General features: G+C 44.5%; 1 protein-coding gene across 1 annotated transcript; it reads right to left on the minus strand.

Annotated features, from left to right (window-relative positions):
- Positions 1 to 906: 906 nt before the first annotated feature.
- UQCRC1 (ubiquinol-cytochrome c reductase core protein 1) lies at positions 907 to 17,871 on the minus strand. Its single transcript, XM_074283195.1, has 13 exons — positions 17,722 to 17,871; positions 14,989 to 15,129; positions 13,944 to 14,030; positions 13,064 to 13,193; positions 10,161 to 10,359; positions 8,846 to 8,925; positions 8,046 to 8,161; positions 6,381 to 6,524; positions 5,410 to 5,570; positions 5,009 to 5,094; positions 3,286 to 3,374; positions 2,059 to 2,134; positions 907 to 1,132 (listed from the first exon to the last, which is right to left on the minus strand). The coding sequence occupies exons 1-13, from the start codon at positions 17,824 to 17,826 to the stop codon at positions 1,068 to 1,070; spliced, it is 1,479 nt and encodes a 492-aa protein (XP_074139296.1). The 5' UTR covers positions 17,827 to 17,871; the 3' UTR covers positions 907 to 1,067.
- Between the last annotated feature and the right edge of the window lie 781 nt (positions 17,872 to 18,652).

The raw sequence follows: 18,652 nt of genomic DNA on the forward strand, positions 1-18,652 counted from the left end.
TTTATTTTCCATTTATTCCTATACTCTCTAGTGTTTTTAATAGGAATGGGTGTTGGATTTTGTCAAAGGCTTTTTCTGCCTCTATTGAGATGATCATATGATTTTTGTTAGTTTTGTTATTAATATGGTCAATTATGCTAAAAGTTTTCCTAATATTGAACCAGCCCTGCATTCCTGGCATAAATCTCACTTGGTCATGGTGTGTTATCCTGGGGATAATTTGCTGTAATCTCTTTCCTAATATTTTATTTAAGATTTTTGCATCAATAGTCACTAGGGAAATTGGTCTATAATTTTCTTTCTGTTTTGACCATCCCTTCTTCCTCCCCCACCCCACCCTGTTCAAGTATCAGCACTATGTCTGTGTCATAAAAATAAGTTGGTAGGATTCCTATTTTCCTTATTTTTCCAAATAGTTGATTAATAGCTTCTTCAATTTCTTTTTCTAAAATGGGACTATGTAAGTAATTTATTTCGTCCTGTTAATCTGGACAATGTACATTTTTGTAAATATTCATCTATTTTACTTAATTATATTTATTGGTATACAGTCCAATTAGGAACTATATTTTTAACCTCTGAATCCCCACTGTTAAGCACATGGTCTCAGTTACCCTGGCATTTAATAAGAGGCCTCTCCTGGTCTGTTGTTGTTCCCTCTGCCCCCTTCCCAGGCTGGTACCTTCTTTCTCCTCTGAGATTACCTTCCAAACCACTCTGTAGGTATCTCTAGGCATTAACCCATTTATACACATGCCTTATTCCCCACATAAATTCTCTAAGGAGAGGGACAATTTTTTCTTTGCATTCCATGTGTGGAGCACAGTGTTTGGTTGGCACTTAAAAAAGGGACAACTGACTGAATGAATGACGGAGATGCAGCACATTGTTAGGAAAAATCTAAGGTTTAACTTAAATTACTTTTATTCAGACAGATCAGAGACCGCCCTGTTGGCCCAAGAAGCCAGCTGGCTGTTACCAGACAGAGGTGTTCGGAGGGAGTCTTCCTGCGGAGCCCCTCCAGGGCCCGGGATCTTGCCGCTCCTACCCTGCCGTGGGTGTGGGCCCTAAAATCGCAGCCAGAACATGCCGCTGCGGATCCGGTTGTAGTCAGGGAGTTGCTCGATGGGACCTGAGGGAGCAGAGCCGTTAGTCAGCCTGAGGCCCTGTCTACAGACCCACTGAAGGGCTCGTCCCAGTTCTGCTCCCTCCTCTCCCCACCCAGCACAGGACACCTGGCCTCAGGGATGATCCAGAGGCCTTGGGAGGGAAGGAGGCAGGCGCGCTGCCTGAAACGTGAGCCAAGAGGGAAGAGCATGTTCAGCCGCAGGAGGCCGGGAGCCTGTTCCTTCAAGCTCGGAGCCGGCACCGCCCTGTGGTCCCTGCTCCCTCTCCATGACCTCATTCTCCAGGCCTCCAAGGCCCCCATCCTTTGTCTTTGCCCAGGAGCCTTCTCCCTGGACACCACGCACCAGCTTCAGGGGTCTCCTTCACCTCAGTCTGGGGGAAAGACCACAGTCACCCCTTAAAAAGAACCACGAGGGAAGCAAATTCATTTGATCGGCAAGAGGGGGAAGGGAGCTGCTGGGGCAGGTTTCCTGATGGAACTCCCTTTGACTGACAAGCAAACATGTCAGAGCAGCATCTAGGGCTGTTTTGAACAGGGAGTGGCCAGGGTAATGGGGAGAGCAGGGATGCCTCCCTCCTTTACTTGAGGGCTCTATTTCCTCTGCCCAAGATGTAGAACTTCCCACAAGGTGGTTTTAGAACCCCAACTCCCAACAAGACTGCCTTTCTCTTGGCTCCAATCTGGACAGGCAGAAATGTGCCTCAGCCCAAATGATGGTGAAAAGAAGGGAAGTCATTAATCTGATTCTGAAAACTTGGCAGAAATTCAAAGGGAAAAAAAGTTAAGACAAATAGCAGGCTCCTCTTCTTTGCAAACCCACACCCAAGTGAATAAAAGGAGCCTCCTTAACCAAAAAAAATTCCTACTCCCAGCCCTAGTCAACTGCCCCCCCTTGCCTGAGTAGGGAAAACAGCCTGTAAACTACTCACCTACTGCAGCCACTGCGGGGCACTGGTCATACAGGTATTTGGAGCAGACTTTCCTTATTACACTGGCGTCGATCTCCTAGAGGGAGCAAATGTCAGATGGGCAGGAAGTCAGCACTGAGACACACACAACAAGGCTCACCCACACAATAGCAAGGTTTCAAAATCAACAACACATCTGACCCAGCAATTTCCTTTGTTAGTTTCCTTGCCAAAACATTTTCCTCTCTTTAAATACCTTTAAGAAATAAAACAGAGAATGCTTTAAAAATGCCTAATTAGACTAATTGCTACCAAAAGAATTCTTGGTAAATACACTCTAGGAAACCTCAAAGGTGGTTTGATTATAGGATAGAGCAGATACTAAAGGAGCTCCCTCACTTATATTTGAAACTCTTTTCAAGAAATAGCAGCAAACTAGGAAACAGGGGGAAAGGAGGCAGCCTGCTTCTCTGTTGAACCCTTGAAGGCAGAATTATATCCAGATTTTCTCTGGAACTCTAGTTCCAACAACAACAACCAAAAAAATGGTAGTTCAACTGCTATGAGATCCAGCAAATCTGGCTTATTAGAGTCAGAGCTGATTGAAGTCAAAAGAGCCAGAGGAACAGTGTTTCTGTCCTTGGAAGAGGTGCCCACAAAGGTTTCAGGGGGAACTTGTCCAAACGATCACCTTAAGGGTGGATGGAAGTAATCTTATCTAGGGTCACTGGAGTACTAAGCAGGAAAAAAGAATCGCTAATTCCTTCAATGACCCAAACTGAAGAGCAAACCATAGATAGTCAGTAAACTGGGCCAATTTCTAATTCAAGTACTTTCCTGGGCTCAGGTTCACAGAGTTCACTGCACAAAACTCATAGCCTTTTGAAGACTGGCCAGGATAGCATACCTCAGGCAGCCTGCAATTCTTGGCAATAGATCTTGTGCCCAGAGAGAGAACCAGGAATACAAACTCCTAATTGCACAGGCCCCAAAGTGCCCACAAGTGTCCTACACATGTCTATTCTGTATCCACTAATACACAATAGAATACCAATTCCACCTTTATTCTCATCCTATTAGAAGCACAGTTAGGCTTCTTTCATCCTGATAGGCAAACTGTCCATAGCTATAAATCAACAGAAGAAACACATACACACATACACTCCTTCCTAAAGTAGATTTGTGATGCTGCAAAGAAATCTGGTCTCCAAAGTTGCCTGGAGCCCTCCCACCCCAGCCTTTCCATACCGAAATCCTCCTCTCCCATTCAGACAAAGGGATACGGCGGCCATATGTCAGCAGGCTACGTCCAATGTCTTCACACACAGGGGTGGTACCTGCAGAAAGACTTGTTCTAATGAGAAATGCCCTTATGAAAGCTTTTTCCATGCTTCTGGATTTCAAACCACATCTTTACAAGGTAAAGAAGGATAATCGATTTCACAGATAAAAAATTAAAGCCTTTACAAATTAGGGAGTGATTTAGCTAGCATTATTTCCCTGAATGAAGAAGCCACTTAATATCCCAAAGGCAAGAATTGTCCTGGGAGCACAATGTAAGAAGAATTAGTGTGGGGCAGCTAGGTGGCGCAATGGATAGAGCACCAGCCCTGAAGTCAGGAGGACCCGAGTTCAATTCTGGTATCAGACACTTCCTGGCTGTGTGACTCTGGGCAAGTCACTTAACCCCATTGCCTCAGCAAAAAAAAAAAAAAAAATTAGTATGAGGTTCCATTTAACTGTGTCCAGCATTCAGGAGTACACTGTCTGAGAATTTTCCTAAAGGTAGGCAACCATCTCTCCTCTCTGGGCCTACTAATGAGAAAAGGTATGATCTGCTTTTCATTCAATGGATTTTATGGTTTATTCAGATCAAATAGTTTTAAGATTCTAGTTCAAAATGTGCAACTTATGGCCAGCCAGCTGCACGGCCCCTGAGGAAACAAGCAGACTGGCACAGTCTGGATTTGGAGTCAAAGGGCCTAGAGTTGAACTGGGAGATTCCCCCCGCCCAGTCAGGCCACAGAATCTTCTGGGCCCCACCTGCAAAGTGAAGTAGCTAAGCTAGATAACCTCGACAGGCCTTCTGAGCTCCAGTCCATAATCTTAGACAATGATTGCTCACCAGGACCAGGCTGCTGCAATCTTAGAACTATCAGTGCAGAACGAAACCGCTCCTTGATTTTTTTTCTACCCATCAAGGTTTAGCCTCAATGCATGGGGTCTCCTTGGCCCCAGAGGAGACTCTGGCAAGAATGTCCAGTTCTCCCTCCTCCAAGAGAATTAGGAAGGCTTTGTGACTATCATCTCAATGAGCCTGTTGGTATTTTCAGGTTAAGAATACTTTCTTCACATTAACCTCATTAAATAAGCAAATACTCTGATCCCCACTTTACATATCAAGAAAACAAGACTCAGAAAACTAAATTATTTGCTGCCAACATCCAGTGCCAGAGCCCAAGCCCAACATTCTTCACTATTCTACACTTGGTAGATAAGCTGTGACAAAAAAAAAAAAAAAAAAAAAAAAAAATCACCCCCACAAAGGTGACCAAACTTCTGAGCACTGGAAAATGGTGCTGGACTTAGGGGTCAAATCCCCATCTGGCACCTGAAAGCCAGAATGACCTCAAGTCCCTTAAAGCTCTTTGGGCATCGGATTTGTCACTGACAAAATAAAGGGCTAACTGCCGATCTTCCCTCCAGCGCTATGGGACTGAACTTGGGGGGGCCTCAGGAAACAGACGCAGTCCAGATTAGAGTCTATGCCCTGATGGCTCCACCTCTGCATACTAACAAGGCACCGAAGGGTTTTGGGGTAGCTTTCTGACTGCACCCAAGAAAACCAGTCTCCTGCGGGAAAGCCGGGTCATGAGCGCAGAGAACTCCACCTCCAGGTCTCTTCTTGCCTCCCCCTCCCGAGATCCCTCGGAGACAGCACCAAGGCTCCCCCACCTCCGGGCAGACGTACCGTCCAGATGAGACACCAGCGCGTTTCTCAGAATGTTTTTGCCCCTCATCACCTCGCTCTCAGTGGCGCTGGTACACAGACGCATCCTGAACAGCAAAGTGCATGTCATTACTCATGTTAACTCCACACAGACCAGCCTATGACCAGCACCACGCAGAAGCTCTAGATGAAAGGCCCTCTCTCCCTGCTCCCTGCTAGGAAAAGCGCTGGCTTCAGAGTTTCCCAATGTGTAAAATGGTGGGGAGGGACTCGATGACTGAGAATTGTGCAAAGCTTTAAAAAAAGTCACCCACAAAACCCAACACTGAGGCACAGGTAGCAAAGGCCCCGGACACGCAGGTCCAATACCCCAGGCCCCCAGAGAAGGGTCGGGAACTAGCCTCTGCTTAGAAAGCACTTACCACTGGCCCTGAAGGAAGAATACCATGTCATCTATGTTCATTTTGTCAGTGACAAAATGGATGCCAAACAGGCCGGTTTCTGAGTAGCAGATGTTGAAGGTCTGGAAACTCTGGCAGAGCTTGTTCGCCACCGACACAGCAGCCAAAGGACTGGACTGGTGCTAGAACCAAGACAGATTGAGCATCACCTTCATGACGGCCTATTCCTTAACTAGAGCCCGCAGCCCACCCTCTGTTAGAAGAGCAGAAACAACACCACTGACAGCCAGAGCTCCTGGGCAACAACCTTGCCACTTCTGCCCCTTTCTGAGCCCAGGATGTAGGGAGGGCAGTCACAGCCTTCCCCAGGTCCTCTAAGTCCCCTTCGGTAGCAGAACCAAAAGAAGGAGAAGCAACATTTTCAATCACTGAAACCTTAAAAAAGGTCTCACCTAGAATGCCCAATTTAGCATAAAAGCCACAGGTGCTGGGCTTTCCCCCTCACTCTGCCTAAGTCAGAAACTTTACGTAGGAAGGCACATCCTGCGTGCTTCTTTACTCTCTTCCTGAGGAGGCTTTCTTCCTGGTTTTCCTACTTCTGTGGCCCTCCCCATGCCCCCCGCCTTTCTTGGAGTTCCCCATGCTCCCAAGCATCACAGGGGCCCTTCTGCACCATAACTCTGATAAGGTTTTAATCTTTAGTCAAATTTGGCACAAGCTCCATTTTGTATAAAAAGATCCAAGGAGAAAAAGGGTCCAAGTAAATAAAACAGCACAGTACTTTCCCCTTTATACCATATCTGCCCAGGAGCCACCATTCTGCAGCTCTCATTTCAAACTACAGAAGGGAAGACCTCCTACACAGACCCTTCCTCGTTCCACCCCACCTTTACCAAGCCCCTCGTGGTACCCACTCACTTGGGAGACCCAAAATCCAGGGCCTTACACGCACCCCTCCCCACACACACACAGAGGAGAGCCCAGGTCCTTACCACACCCCCTCCATAGGTGCAATCATAGTGACCGATGATGGAATTGGCCACAGAGAGGGCGATGTTATCAGGGTTGGCCCAGCCAGGGCCCTCCACTGCCAGAGCCACATGAGCCAAAGGCAAACCATCATCCCGGTGACGAATCTGAAACAGGAAAAGAGTAGTCAAAAGGATGTTCCCAAAGCACATGCTAGAGTGATTATCTGAGGGCTCTCTGGGATGGCCAGGCTCACAGCTTTCTGTATTCCTCCCACAAGCACTATCCCCTGGGCCAGGCCTTACTAGGAAAATACAGAAGTCTTGTTCCCAAAGAATTCACACTCAGGAAAGGAGTTGAGGGGTGAAGGAGGAGATTCAAGGCCTGCCTGCTGGGAACTCAGTCTAGACTGGAGATCAGAAGACAGACTTGGTATGAGGTAAAGAAATGAACTTAGGAAAAAAAATTACACCTTATTCACCAGCCTTTAGTGAAATTTAGGATTTCCTTCAATTGTGGAATACACAACAAACATTATTCTGAGAAATGTCCACAAGCTTCACCAGACTGACAGAGGGTTCCATAACACAAAAAGGTTTAAGAACTCTGGTCTGGAAGAATATCCCATGAAATTGGCCAGAGGATGAATTTGGTTGCACTCTTGCTCAAGATCACAATGACCATTCATAAGCATAATACCCCAGTGGCAAAAGCAATGTAATGATAGCCTTGTGTACTGGAAGGTCTCTGTCTTTGACAAATCTGAACATTTTAGTTTTCTTGCTTAATGCGTTTTATTTCTCAGTCTGAAGCTGTTTACAGAAGTCTACATAGGGAGCTTGTAAGAGCCACCTTTTTGTTCTCTGCCTCTGGGACACACAAATTTAACAAAGGCCTCCCCTCTCCTAACACCAAATGACACAATTAGCCAAATCTGGACATAGGCCTGTCATAAGTAGTCTGGGTAAAATTAAATTTGGAGCCATATTTCTGAAGTATAGCAAAAAAAAAAATAAAAAAATAAAAACAATGAGGTCCTCAAATGAGATATTGATTTCCCCAACATAGATCACAATTCCTCCATGCCATAGTAAATTACATCCTAAATTACTGTGGTCATAACGTACCCTCATGATTAAATTTCTGGTGATGAGCCTTTCATACACTGAGGCAGACTAATTCTTGGCCAATACAAGCACATATCCTGTGGCAAAACCAATATACAATTCAATTAAGTGCTTGTTACATTCCAGGCAGCTAGCTGGAAAAGAGGGTGAGGTGCAGGATCTGAAGTCAGGAAGACTCAAATCCAGCTCTGACATTTACTGTGTGATCCTGGGCAAGGGTCATGAAACCCTATTTATCTCAGTACCCTCTGCAAGATGGGCTGGAGAAGGAATTGGACAATCATATCAAATCGTTTGGACACACAATCGGCACACCTGAAACTACTAAACCACCACAACCAAAATATTCTCTGTACGAGCTGGGGATATAAGGATAAAAAAATACTCTGACATCTTTAAGAGCCTTCAAGAACACAGGGTCTGCTCAGCATACAATGAAGCAACAAAGGAAAACTCCAGTGGCAGAGAACATATGAAATAAATATTAAATGCATAAAACAATGACTTGAATATTTCCCAATTCCTTTCTATAGACTGGGAATGCCTCATTGAAGAGCATACCTCACTGCCTGTGAAGCGGCAGGATGAAGGGAGAGGCACAGCATCCTCAGCATACGTCTTGGAGAGGCTGCCAAAATGCTTCTCAGCAAGATCCACTAGCTGATTGTGCTCCACGCCTGGTTAGGGAAAGCAGGAGAGAGAGCATGTCTTCAACGCCATCCTTCAGCGACCTCTGCTACCCCCAAACCTCACCCCAGAGAAAACAGCCTGGTCAGAAGTAGAGGCACAAACTCAGATTAAACTCAGAAAGACAATGGCTGGAAAACCAAACCACTCCTCAGGTGAGCCAAGGCCACCTTCTGAGACTCAAGTTGACAGAAGAACAAATCTTGAGAAAACATCAGGCCTAAATCCTTCTTCTGCCACAGAACTTGGGAAGTCCAAGCCCCTCAGAGTAAAGCCACACTCCAGCACACACATAGCTGGGCGGTAGTGAGCAATGACTTCTAACCTTCAGTCTTGAGCCCTCAGTTAAATCACCTGGATCCTGCTGCTCTGTAGGCAAGCTGGAGAAAGGGTACAAACTAAGGCATGACTGGGAGGATACAAAGAAGCTGGAAAATGGGTCCTAGCCATGAGGTACCTGGGGGATGAGGGATAGCAGAGTGTGATAAGGAGAGAAGAGGGAGTCCTTAAGGTAGCAGACTAGAACTAGCAGCAGTGGAGAAGCAGGATGACGAGTGATCTCATAGCCCTTCCCTTTCATTCCCCAGAGCCCTCAGCAGGATCCAGGTGGATCCCCAATGCCCTCCCCCATGCTTGTCCCTCTGTGCCCTTCTCCTGGCCTGCCCCACACTCACCTCCTGCAGCAGCCAGCACCATTCGAGGGGCCTTATAATAAGTCTCAATAAATTCAGCCAAGTCTTGCCTGGACAGTTTTCTGAAAAGGATAATGACAAGTTCAACACATGAGATCTACCTCGCTCTGGAGCTGGCAGTGACTTCTGAGGCCATCTAGTACAACCCCCACATTTTACAGATGAGGAAACTGAGACCTGTCTCAAAAGTAATGAAATACCAGAAGTAAGATTTAAACACACAGGTCTTCTAACTCCAGAGCCTGAAGTTTGGGTAAATATGGATACACTGTATACTCCAGATACAGCTCTGAAATGGGCTTCAAAAGAGACCTGGGTTAAGTACCTACTGGATGAAAGGATAGTTTTCTCATTTATAAATGAGAGGCAATAAGTGCACTTCATATCTCAGAGGGTGTTATGAGGAAAACCCTGAATATTTTCGTTTTTAATATATTTTATTTTCACTCCAATTACATATTAACAAAAGTTTTTTTTTAATTTTGAGTTCCAAAAAAAAAAATAAATAATAATAATAATAATAAGTTTTGAGTTCCAAGTTCTGTCTCTCTGACCTTTGCTCCTCTGAGATGGAAAGCAATCATGTATGATTATACATGTGTAACCCTATGGAGACATTGGATAAATGACCCACTATTAGTTCTAAATGAGGTTTGATTATAAGAGAACAGCCAACACACCAGAACTCACACATTCTTATGGGTGTCAGAGCAGTCATAGTATCAAAATCTATCTGAGCTGAAGGGAACTTGAGGAACACAGACTGTCAGCAGAGGTCTCTATTCTAATCCTTATGTGTTAGAGATAAAACAAAGGTCCCCGGAAGCAAAGGAGCTTTTTTGGAGGCCATATACCTATTCTAAGTTCGATGCCACTATATAAGTCTAGACTCCTCTGGGAACTGCTTTCAGAACTCAAACCTCATTTGGCTCTCAAACCAATATTCTTCAGTCTTATTCCCCAGACATGGCTCAGGATGACTCTGGCTGTTTCCAAATATCAAAGCCACCCTCAAATGCCTAATATTTGCCCCTACTGAGGAAGATCAAAAGAAGGTGCCAAAGGCACTGAAGGAAGTTGCCCCGAGGCTTTGAGCCATGTTTCTGTCTAACCACAGGGGTCAGATTGAGTGTACCCCTTCCAAAGGGAGGACTTATTTAAATGTCTATCTTTCCAAGGCTTCAGGCACACTTGCCACCTAAGCCTGGATAAGGCTCCTTGACACTGTTCCACCAACCCTGACAAAGCACCGCTGGTGCTCCAGAGATATGGCTGCCCCTTGGCAGCGGACTCTCACTTGGCATTCGCACTGGGTCCTTCCACAGCCTGGGCGAGGGGAGTGCCTTGGTAAGCAGTGGCATGAAGATAGTCAAATACCACATCCCGCAAGGAGCTGTCATTCTCCTGCATTTCTTGAAGAATAACACTTCGTTCCTTCTCAATCTGGGAGTCCTCCAAGCTGCAGTTCTGCACAATGTCACCCAAGATTTCAACAGCTGTAAGACACACGTTATATAGAATGAGAGAAAAAGGACTGTGGAAAAGCTGCTAGTGCAGAGATCTCACCAACCTAATGCTAAGGAACAAGTGGATGAGACAGTTGTCTGGGATGGAAAAACACTGTGGTCATGACTGCACTTCCTATCTGCAACACAAAACAGACATCTACATATTATTCTCGGCCAGAATTAGATGCTATGGTCATCTATAAATAATGATGTGAACTGTTTTCTCTGGCTTGAAACTGATGTTACCTATAAAAATTTACCGCTTAGCTATCCACCACTAGCTGTTTGTGTTCCACATTTGATCAAGGAAGGCAGAAAAGTTAGCATGAGCTCCTCAATAATCCCCCAATAATGTAGTTATAAAACATTGGCCATACATAATTATAGGTGGAGAACAAAAAGGCATTTCAGCCATAGGAAGGAAGATGGCCTTTCTAGCAAACTAGCAATGTATCAATGGAGCAATCTGAAGGTGGGAATGGTCAAAGGTTAGGCAGATATCTTTAGGAAAGATGACAGACAAAAGGTTGAGAAGTTGTGATGACCATTAAGGCAGAAAGACAAAGATGGGTTTAGAATTAGAAAACTTACTTAGAAGTTACAGATAATTTCTAAAAACTGCTAATTCCTATACCAATGTCTGACAACATTATTCTTTCCTAAGAAACATTCCTAATAAGACATTTTCTTTATGATTTGGGCTAGAAGAAAAGAAATAACTTAAAACATACAAGTTAAAGCACTCCCCAAAGGAAACTTCAGACATTAAACAAGTTCATCATTCAAATGTTGGATTCTGAACAAATGATGGAAATTTAGCCAGGAAGCATCCACAGCCATGACACACAAACTCTTAAAGAGTGAGAATGGATCTAAGAAGTCAACTACCAAATCAAATCTGAAGCATGAATCTCTCTCCTTCCCCACCTCAACTTCTCTGTAAAGTGGTCACACAGCATTGGCTTTAATAAGTATATTAACTGAGAATTCACTACTTCCTTATTCTGCTCTGAGAAAGCTGATTGTTAGGCACAACACCTCCCAATTCCTGAAGGGTCCTTGCCAAAGCTACAGGTCTCAGGGATTCAACTTCTGCAAAACATCTATACACTAAGTCATCCAAGCATCAAAATATTATCACATACCAATCAGATATGGTGCACTTCAAATTTCCAGTCCTTGCCATGGATTTCATGCTATTTCATTGCATTTATTCAGTGATCCCTTGCAACAATAAGATGCTATTTGCAGATGTTTTAATGTCACTTCATACTACATACCATTTCATTTCTTCTATCATATCCTCCTCTGAGGTAGCACTATAGAAGGGAGATGATCCTGGGTCTTAAGGCACTTAATAAATAAATTTTTACTGACAGATGAGTAAAAGCCATGCTCAGGAAAAGGCAAACCAGGCTGGAGAGACTTATGCCTAATTATAGACATCATCTTTCACTGAAGGACCAGCCAACTGAACATCTACAGGTTAAGTGTATAGAAGGATAATCCATCATCAAAAGAAAGCAAGAAGGGACAGACCTGCTTCTGATATTCACACCAGTAAAGCGACAGATTTGTTGAAGTAGACATATTATCAATCAGACTGATAGAATAGGAAATCTATGCCCTATTTTGCTCATATTTTCCATAGTACCAACGACAGCATCTAGACATATTTACCACCCAAGAAATGTCTGCTTGATTGATATTAAGAACCAGAGGCCTAGAACAACCCCCTCACAGTATACATGAAGAAACTATGACCCAAAGGGGGTGACTCAATTTCTCCAATTCATACATATATTAAGTTGCAGGGCCAAGATGCAAAGTTAAGCCTTCAAGTCTAACAACCTGGACAATACTTCACTGCTCAAAATGTTTGTGGCAGCCAGAAACTGGAAATTGAGTGGATGCCCATCAATTGGAGAATGGCTGAATAAATTGTGGTATATGAATGTTATGGAATATTATTGTTCTGTAAGAAATGACCAGTAGGATGATTTCAGAGAGGCCTGGAGGGACTTACATGAACTGATGCTGAGTGAAATGAGCAGAACCAGGAGATCATTATATATTTCAACAACAATACATGATGATCAATTCTGATGGACATGGCCCTCTTCAACAATAAGATGAACCAAATCAGTTCCAATAGAGCAGTAATGAACTGAACCAGCTACACCCAGCGAAAGAACTCTAGGAGATGACTATGAACCACTACACAGAATTCCCAATCCCTCTATTTTTGTCCACCTGCTTTCCTTCACAGGCTAATTGTACACTGTTTTAAAGTCCGACTCTTTTTGTATAGCAAAATAACAGTTTGGACATGTATACATATATTGTATTTAACTTCTACTTTAACATATTTAACATGTATTGGTCAACCTGCCATCTGGGGGAGGGAGTGGAGGGAAGGAGAGGAAAAATAGGAACAAAAGGTATGGCAATTGTCAATGCTGTAAAATTACCCATGCATATATCTGGTAAATAAAAACTATAATTAAAACAAACAAACAAAAACCACTTCACTGCTCCTTAAGAGTCTCACAGCTAAGAAGACCACAGATTGCAAAATTAGGAGTGAAATCCTTCTTGATACAACTGTCAAGGTCACTGTCAAGCTGGCCTCACTAAGTGAGAAACAAACCACATCTCCTTCAATGCACAGAGAACCCAGAATGGTGCCTACCTTTAGGAAGGTCTTTGCTCATGGCTTTGATATAGTATGCGGTATGTTCCCGAGTAGTGTAGGCATTTAGATGGGCACCCATTCTCTCTATTTCTTCTTCTAATGCTTTTCCAGGACGATTCTTTGTACCCTGGAAACAAATCAACAGAGAAGAAAAATCAAATCATTTTAGACTGTACCAATTCAACAGCCAGAAGAAATATGAGAAATAAGGGCCCTCTGGGAAGCAGCTCACAACAAGTTATTTTCCAACTAACTTTCAAAACTCAGCACAAAATCCCTTATCCCTTTAATTCATAAATTACAGTAATACTACCTATGGCAGGGATTCAACCTGGGATCCATGAACTTGCTTTTAAATATCTGATAACTGTTTTCAATGTAACTGGCTTTATTTTATAATCACATGTATTTTACTTTATGCATTTAAAAACATTCTTCAGGAATCCACAAACTGCACCAGACTGACAAAGAGCTAAGTGAAATGGATATTTAAATATATACATATTCTCCTTCCTCCTGTTAAAAAAAAAAAAAAATTGGAAATCATAGTAAAGCTCAGAGGAGTTGGTATCTTAAAGTGAAATTTAAGACTGATCAGCAATGGTCAAGAGTTGTGAAAGCCCTAATGGCAGAGCTCTTCTAAACTTTTCTAAAGTGGAGCTAGAAACCCATAGAATGTAAGCTAGACCTTGTCAGCTATGTCCTAGAACCACTCTGGGCTCTTTCTTCCAGTATAAGACCTTCATTATTAGCTCTTAATGTACTATAATGTGAAGAGACACATATTCTCGGAAATTCATGTCCCAAAAGTTGCAAAAATTAAGGAGTCTCTGGGATCTGTGGTTCTAGAGAATAGTGACCTTGAAGCAATTCATACCTTAAATGCCAAGTGTTCCACGAAGTAAGCAGTTCCATTATTGGTTTCATTTTCATAGCGGCTGCCAACATCTATCCAAACTCCCACCTGGAGGAGAAATAATAAAGAAAAACACCAGGAGCTTCACTCAAGTCTTTCAAGTTATACACAGATCTGTCCATATCACTGCTCTGTTTGAAACTGCAGAGAATAAAATTTAAATAACTTGCTTAGGTCAGCAATTCACAAACTGGTCACCAAACTCTTCAGTCCTGTCTCTCCCTAACACATACTATTCACTTGGAGACTGTACTATAACTCTACTCCTTTCAATACATCTTGTGCCCTTGTGCCTCATGCCTTTGTATATATTGCTCCCAATGCCTTGAATGTCCTTTCTCCTCTCAACATATTAGAATTTCCACCCATCTTTAAAGCTTAACTTAAATCCTACCTCCTTTTTGTTGAATTCAGTTAATTATGTCAGGGTCCATACTTTGCTTACAGGGATCCTTAGTCAGGTTAACTGACTTTTCATAGATTTAGAATTGCAATTTACTCTTTATTTCAGGCAAATACCTTAATCATCTTTTGTGATTAACTATAGGATAGATTGCCACAGAAAGGTCTTTTACACAGAGATAAATTCTCCAGGACAAAATCTTGCACAAGGTATGGCCCTTAATATTTATTGTTTAATTGATAAAGGAAAACAAAGGTGATCACTTTAGAGATTGTATAATTGTTCTCTCTTCAAGAACTCTCAGGTAGATCACCTGATTTTATATTAGCAATTAAAAACCATTTTACAGATGAGTAAAATTAAGTGACTTACCCAAAGTAGCATAATAAGTCTACAGCAAAGCCACACCTAGAATTCAGACTTGACTTTAAATCTAAGGACTCTACTTTTGGCATTCAACTCCTTTAATCCTACAGAGTAATAATAGATCAGTGGTAAAGTATAGAGGTCCTAAGCTAACTAGCTGAGCCATTCCTAAAGTGGAAGCTTATAGGATTTGGGAAGCAATGGCCCCACTTACCAAGAAACCTATTTCAAACTTACTGTACAGGTAGGCTGGCTGGAGTCCTCAGAAGCCACCTGGAGCCCATTGTCCAGCGTGGTGACCTGGGTTGCTGGAATATTCTGGAGAGTCTGAACAAAGGTAGCTGCACTACGAGTTGTGGGCAGCTTCAATAGAGAAGGCTGGAAAAAAAAAATTTGTCATTAGAATAGCTCCAAATCTGATCATATTGATCTCAGTCATTACTGACCCAACCAACACAACCAATGACCCACTTTCTCTTCCCTTCCGACACCAAAATTTAGGAATAATCTGATAAGCATGTCTCTAATGCTAACATATTTTTCTCTCTCATAGTGAATGACTTTGTGAACATAGGACCTGTGACCTTTATTCCCCCCTGAGCAGAATGATTTGTATCAAAATTTGACTATCTGAATGTTTTGCCCATAGTTCAGCAACCCAAAGCAGTTTCTTGGAAGTCCATTCCAGTCTTAGTTGAATATAACAGAGCACAGAGAAAAAGAGAAAATGATTGTTACAAAAACAATTCAAGAGTTATGAACACCGGAAGTACACACTAAGTACACACAGCCCTCAATTGCTCTCCTGATTCAGAATAGAGAAATAGATCAAAATCCTGAGATGAGGGGGCAGCTAGGTGGCGCAGTGGGTAGAGCACCAGCCTTGAATTCAGGAGGACCAGAGTTCAAATCTGGTCTCAGACACTTAACACTTCCTAGCTGTGTGACCCTGAGCAAGTCACTTAACCCCAGCCTCAAAAAAAAAAAAAAATCCTGAGATGACTCAGAATAATTCACTGCAGCCCAAACTTTAGCCTCCTCCTTTTCTACTTTAGTTTTAACAGAACTGCTAATAAATAGCTTAAGTAAGAGACTCAATCATAAAGACAACATGTTGTATTATTCTAGGACTTTGCAATTCAAACTTGTCACAAGTCCACGTAAGCCGAAGTATGGGTCTGCACTGGCCTCCCTCGGATTCGGTCAACAAGTTTCAAGAAACAAAAATCACAGAATTTGCAAGTTGGAAATAACCTCAGAGACCGCCCATGTCCAACAAGCAGGATGACATGCTCAGCCTCTGTTTAAAGACCTCCACCCAGGGCTAAATGCACCACCTACAGTGGCAGCTCGATGCCATTTCTGGAAAGCTCTAATCTAAGTTTTTCCTACCAAATAGGCCTCTTTGCAACAATTTCTGCACCTTGTTCAGGAGTCTTTCCTCTGGAGCCAAACAGAACAAGTTTTATGCACTGATCCACAAAGTATCCCTTCAAATGTTAAGATACGCCTGGGCTGGAGGATAGGAGGTGGGGGTGGGGTGGTTGCAGGTGAGTAGCCAGGTGAAGAAGATAGAGCACAGGCCTTGGAATCAGGAAGATCCAAATTCCTAAGTTCAAATCCAGCCTCAGACACTAGCTGTGTGACCTTGGGCAAGTCACTTAGCCCTATTTGCCTTCATTCTATACAAGAAATGAACTGAAAAAAATGACAAACCTCTCCAGTATCTCTGCCAAGAAAACTCCAAACACAACTGAAATGACTCACTAACAAGGGGAGATGAAGGTGCACCTCCAAATACACACTCTGAGCCTGCTCTTCTACAGGGTGGCCAATTCCTTCAACCCCATCACGGACTCAAAGCTCTTACCCATCCCACTTTCCCTGTTCTGGATACCTCTCCAGGTTACCATAGTAACCAGATTTACACCACCCCACCATATATAAGGCAGGATTCGGAGTACCTTTCTCTGCCTAAATTTTATGTCATACTCTAATTTTATGTCATTTAATTTATGTCTAATTTTATGACTAAATTTTATGTCATGTCATACTAAATGTATGTCATACATACAATACAGACCAAGATATATATATATTTTTTTAACAGCAACATCGCACTGCGGGCTCAGATTGATCTTGTGGCCTACTAAAAACACCAGATCTTTTTCAGTCCAACCACTAGTAGTAAACGTGATTTTTGGCACCCACCCAAATTTAAGACATTTACTCCTATTGGACTTCCTCGTGTTATATTTAGGCTGTAAGGATTGTTTGGGATTCTGACTCCTGTCTAGTTTGTTACCTGCCTTTCGCCTGACACCCGGGGTGTCAGGTTTCTAGCAAACTTTCACCCAAAAGACCACCCCCACTCGTCCCTGGGAGTAGGGTGAAGATTCGGCCGGAATGTGCAGGAGGGGCCGGCGGGGAGTCCGCAGGGCCCCTAGGCCTGGAACTGGGGCTAACCCATCAGGTCGCCCTTCCCCCTGCTTCGGCCCGCCGGCCTCCGGGGCTCCCTCCGACTCTACACGCTAACTTCGGGCTCCTACAGGGCCCTCCGCGTGAGGGGACACTCCCCCAGGGGCGGCGGGCAATGTCGGGTCGAGGTCGCCCACCTAGAGAAGAGGAAATGGGGCTCGGACTGGGAGGGCGCCGACTCGGGCCAAGGGCAGGCGGGCTCCGGCCTCCGTCCGGGGCTCGGACCCACACGGGCCACCTCTCCGCGCTCCCCCGACTGGACACCTCGGCCTCGATCCCATGGCCACCCGGACTACTCCTCCTTGGAGCCTCCCCCCCCACCTCCCGCCGGCCCGGTCCCCGGCGCGCGGCCCGTAAGCCCGTGACCCTGTGACCTTCCCCCGGCCCCAGCTCGGGAACGCTCCCGCCTCGCGCACCCCTTTCAAGATGGTTTCCCTTCTGCCCTCCCGCACCAGGCCGTTAGGCAAGACAAGAAAAAAAGTGAAGTCTCACCGAGCGGCGAACGCGGAGGAGGGCCCGAGCGGCTGCACCGCCGACCCGGCACACAGAGGAGGCCGCCATCTTCTTCCCTTCTTTCCCCCAAATTGGGCGGAGCATGCGCCGAGAGACGTCCGAGATGGACTTCGGCAGGGACGGCGCATGCGCCTCCTCGGACCACCACCCCCGCCTCCTTTTTCCTCTCTTGTTCGCTCTCTCTCTCCAGCGAGTTCTTTCCTCTCTCCCTTTTTCCCTCTCCCTCTCCTTCTCCTCCTCTCCCCCCTTCTCCCCTCTCCTCCCTCTCCATCTCTCTCTCCACCTCTTTCTTTCTCTCTCTGTCTCTCTCTGTCTCTTTTTCTCTCTTTCTCTCTCCCCCCTCTCTTTCTCTCCTTTTCTGTCCCTCTCTCCCTTTCTCTCCTGTCTCCTCCTTTCTTCTACTTCTCATCTGTCTCTGTCTGTCTGTCTCTCTGTCTGTCTGTCTCTGTCTCTGTCTGTCTCTGTCTCTGTCTCTGTCTCTCTCCTCTCTCTCTCTCTCTCTCTCTCTCTCTCTCTCTCTCTCTCTCTCTCTCTCTCTCTCTCTCTCTCTCTCTCTCTCTCTCTCTCTCTCGCCGCCTGTCGAAGAACCCCGTGAAGTTCTCGGGCGCTTCTGTCAATCACTGCCAGCACCTCCCTTCATTCATTCATTCATTCTCTGGGTTCGGAGCTAGAACAGAAGCCCTCCAGTAGCCGGACAAGTTCTCCCGAATCCCCCGCCGAAGGCCTTCGAGCCTTAGCTTAGAGACTCCGGGTTAGGAGAGCTCGCAGCCCATTCCACGTGCTCACTCCTTTAGCAAACATTGATTGAGCCCCTACCGCTTAAAGCGTCTGGACTGGGCGGGGCGTTGGGGGTGAAAGAGTAAAGATTGGATAACAAACAAAGAAACTGAAACTCTTGCCCTCCTCAAAG

This window comes from Sminthopsis crassicaudata, chromosome 1 (assembly GCF_048593235.1).
Source record: "Sminthopsis crassicaudata isolate SCR6 chromosome 1, ASM4859323v1, whole genome shotgun sequence".
NCBI lineage: Eukaryota > Metazoa > Chordata > Mammalia > Dasyuromorphia > Dasyuridae > Sminthopsis > Sminthopsis crassicaudata.

Excerpts from the sequence above, each read along its gene's own strand:
- UQCRC1 (XM_074283195.1), bottom strand. The coding sequence starts at position 17,826 with ATGCTCCGCCCAATTTGGGGGAAAGAAGGGAAGAAGATGGCGGCCTCC. Across the intron at positions 14,031-14,988 it reads CCAGCCAGCCTACCTGTACA|GTGGGAGTTTGGATAGATGT; the intron begins GTAAGTTTGAAA and ends TTTCTCCTCCAG. Across the intron at positions 10,360-13,063 it reads GAGCAAAGACCTTCCTAAAG|CTGTTGAAATCTTGGGTGAC; the intron begins GTAGGCACCATT and ends TGTGTCTTACAG.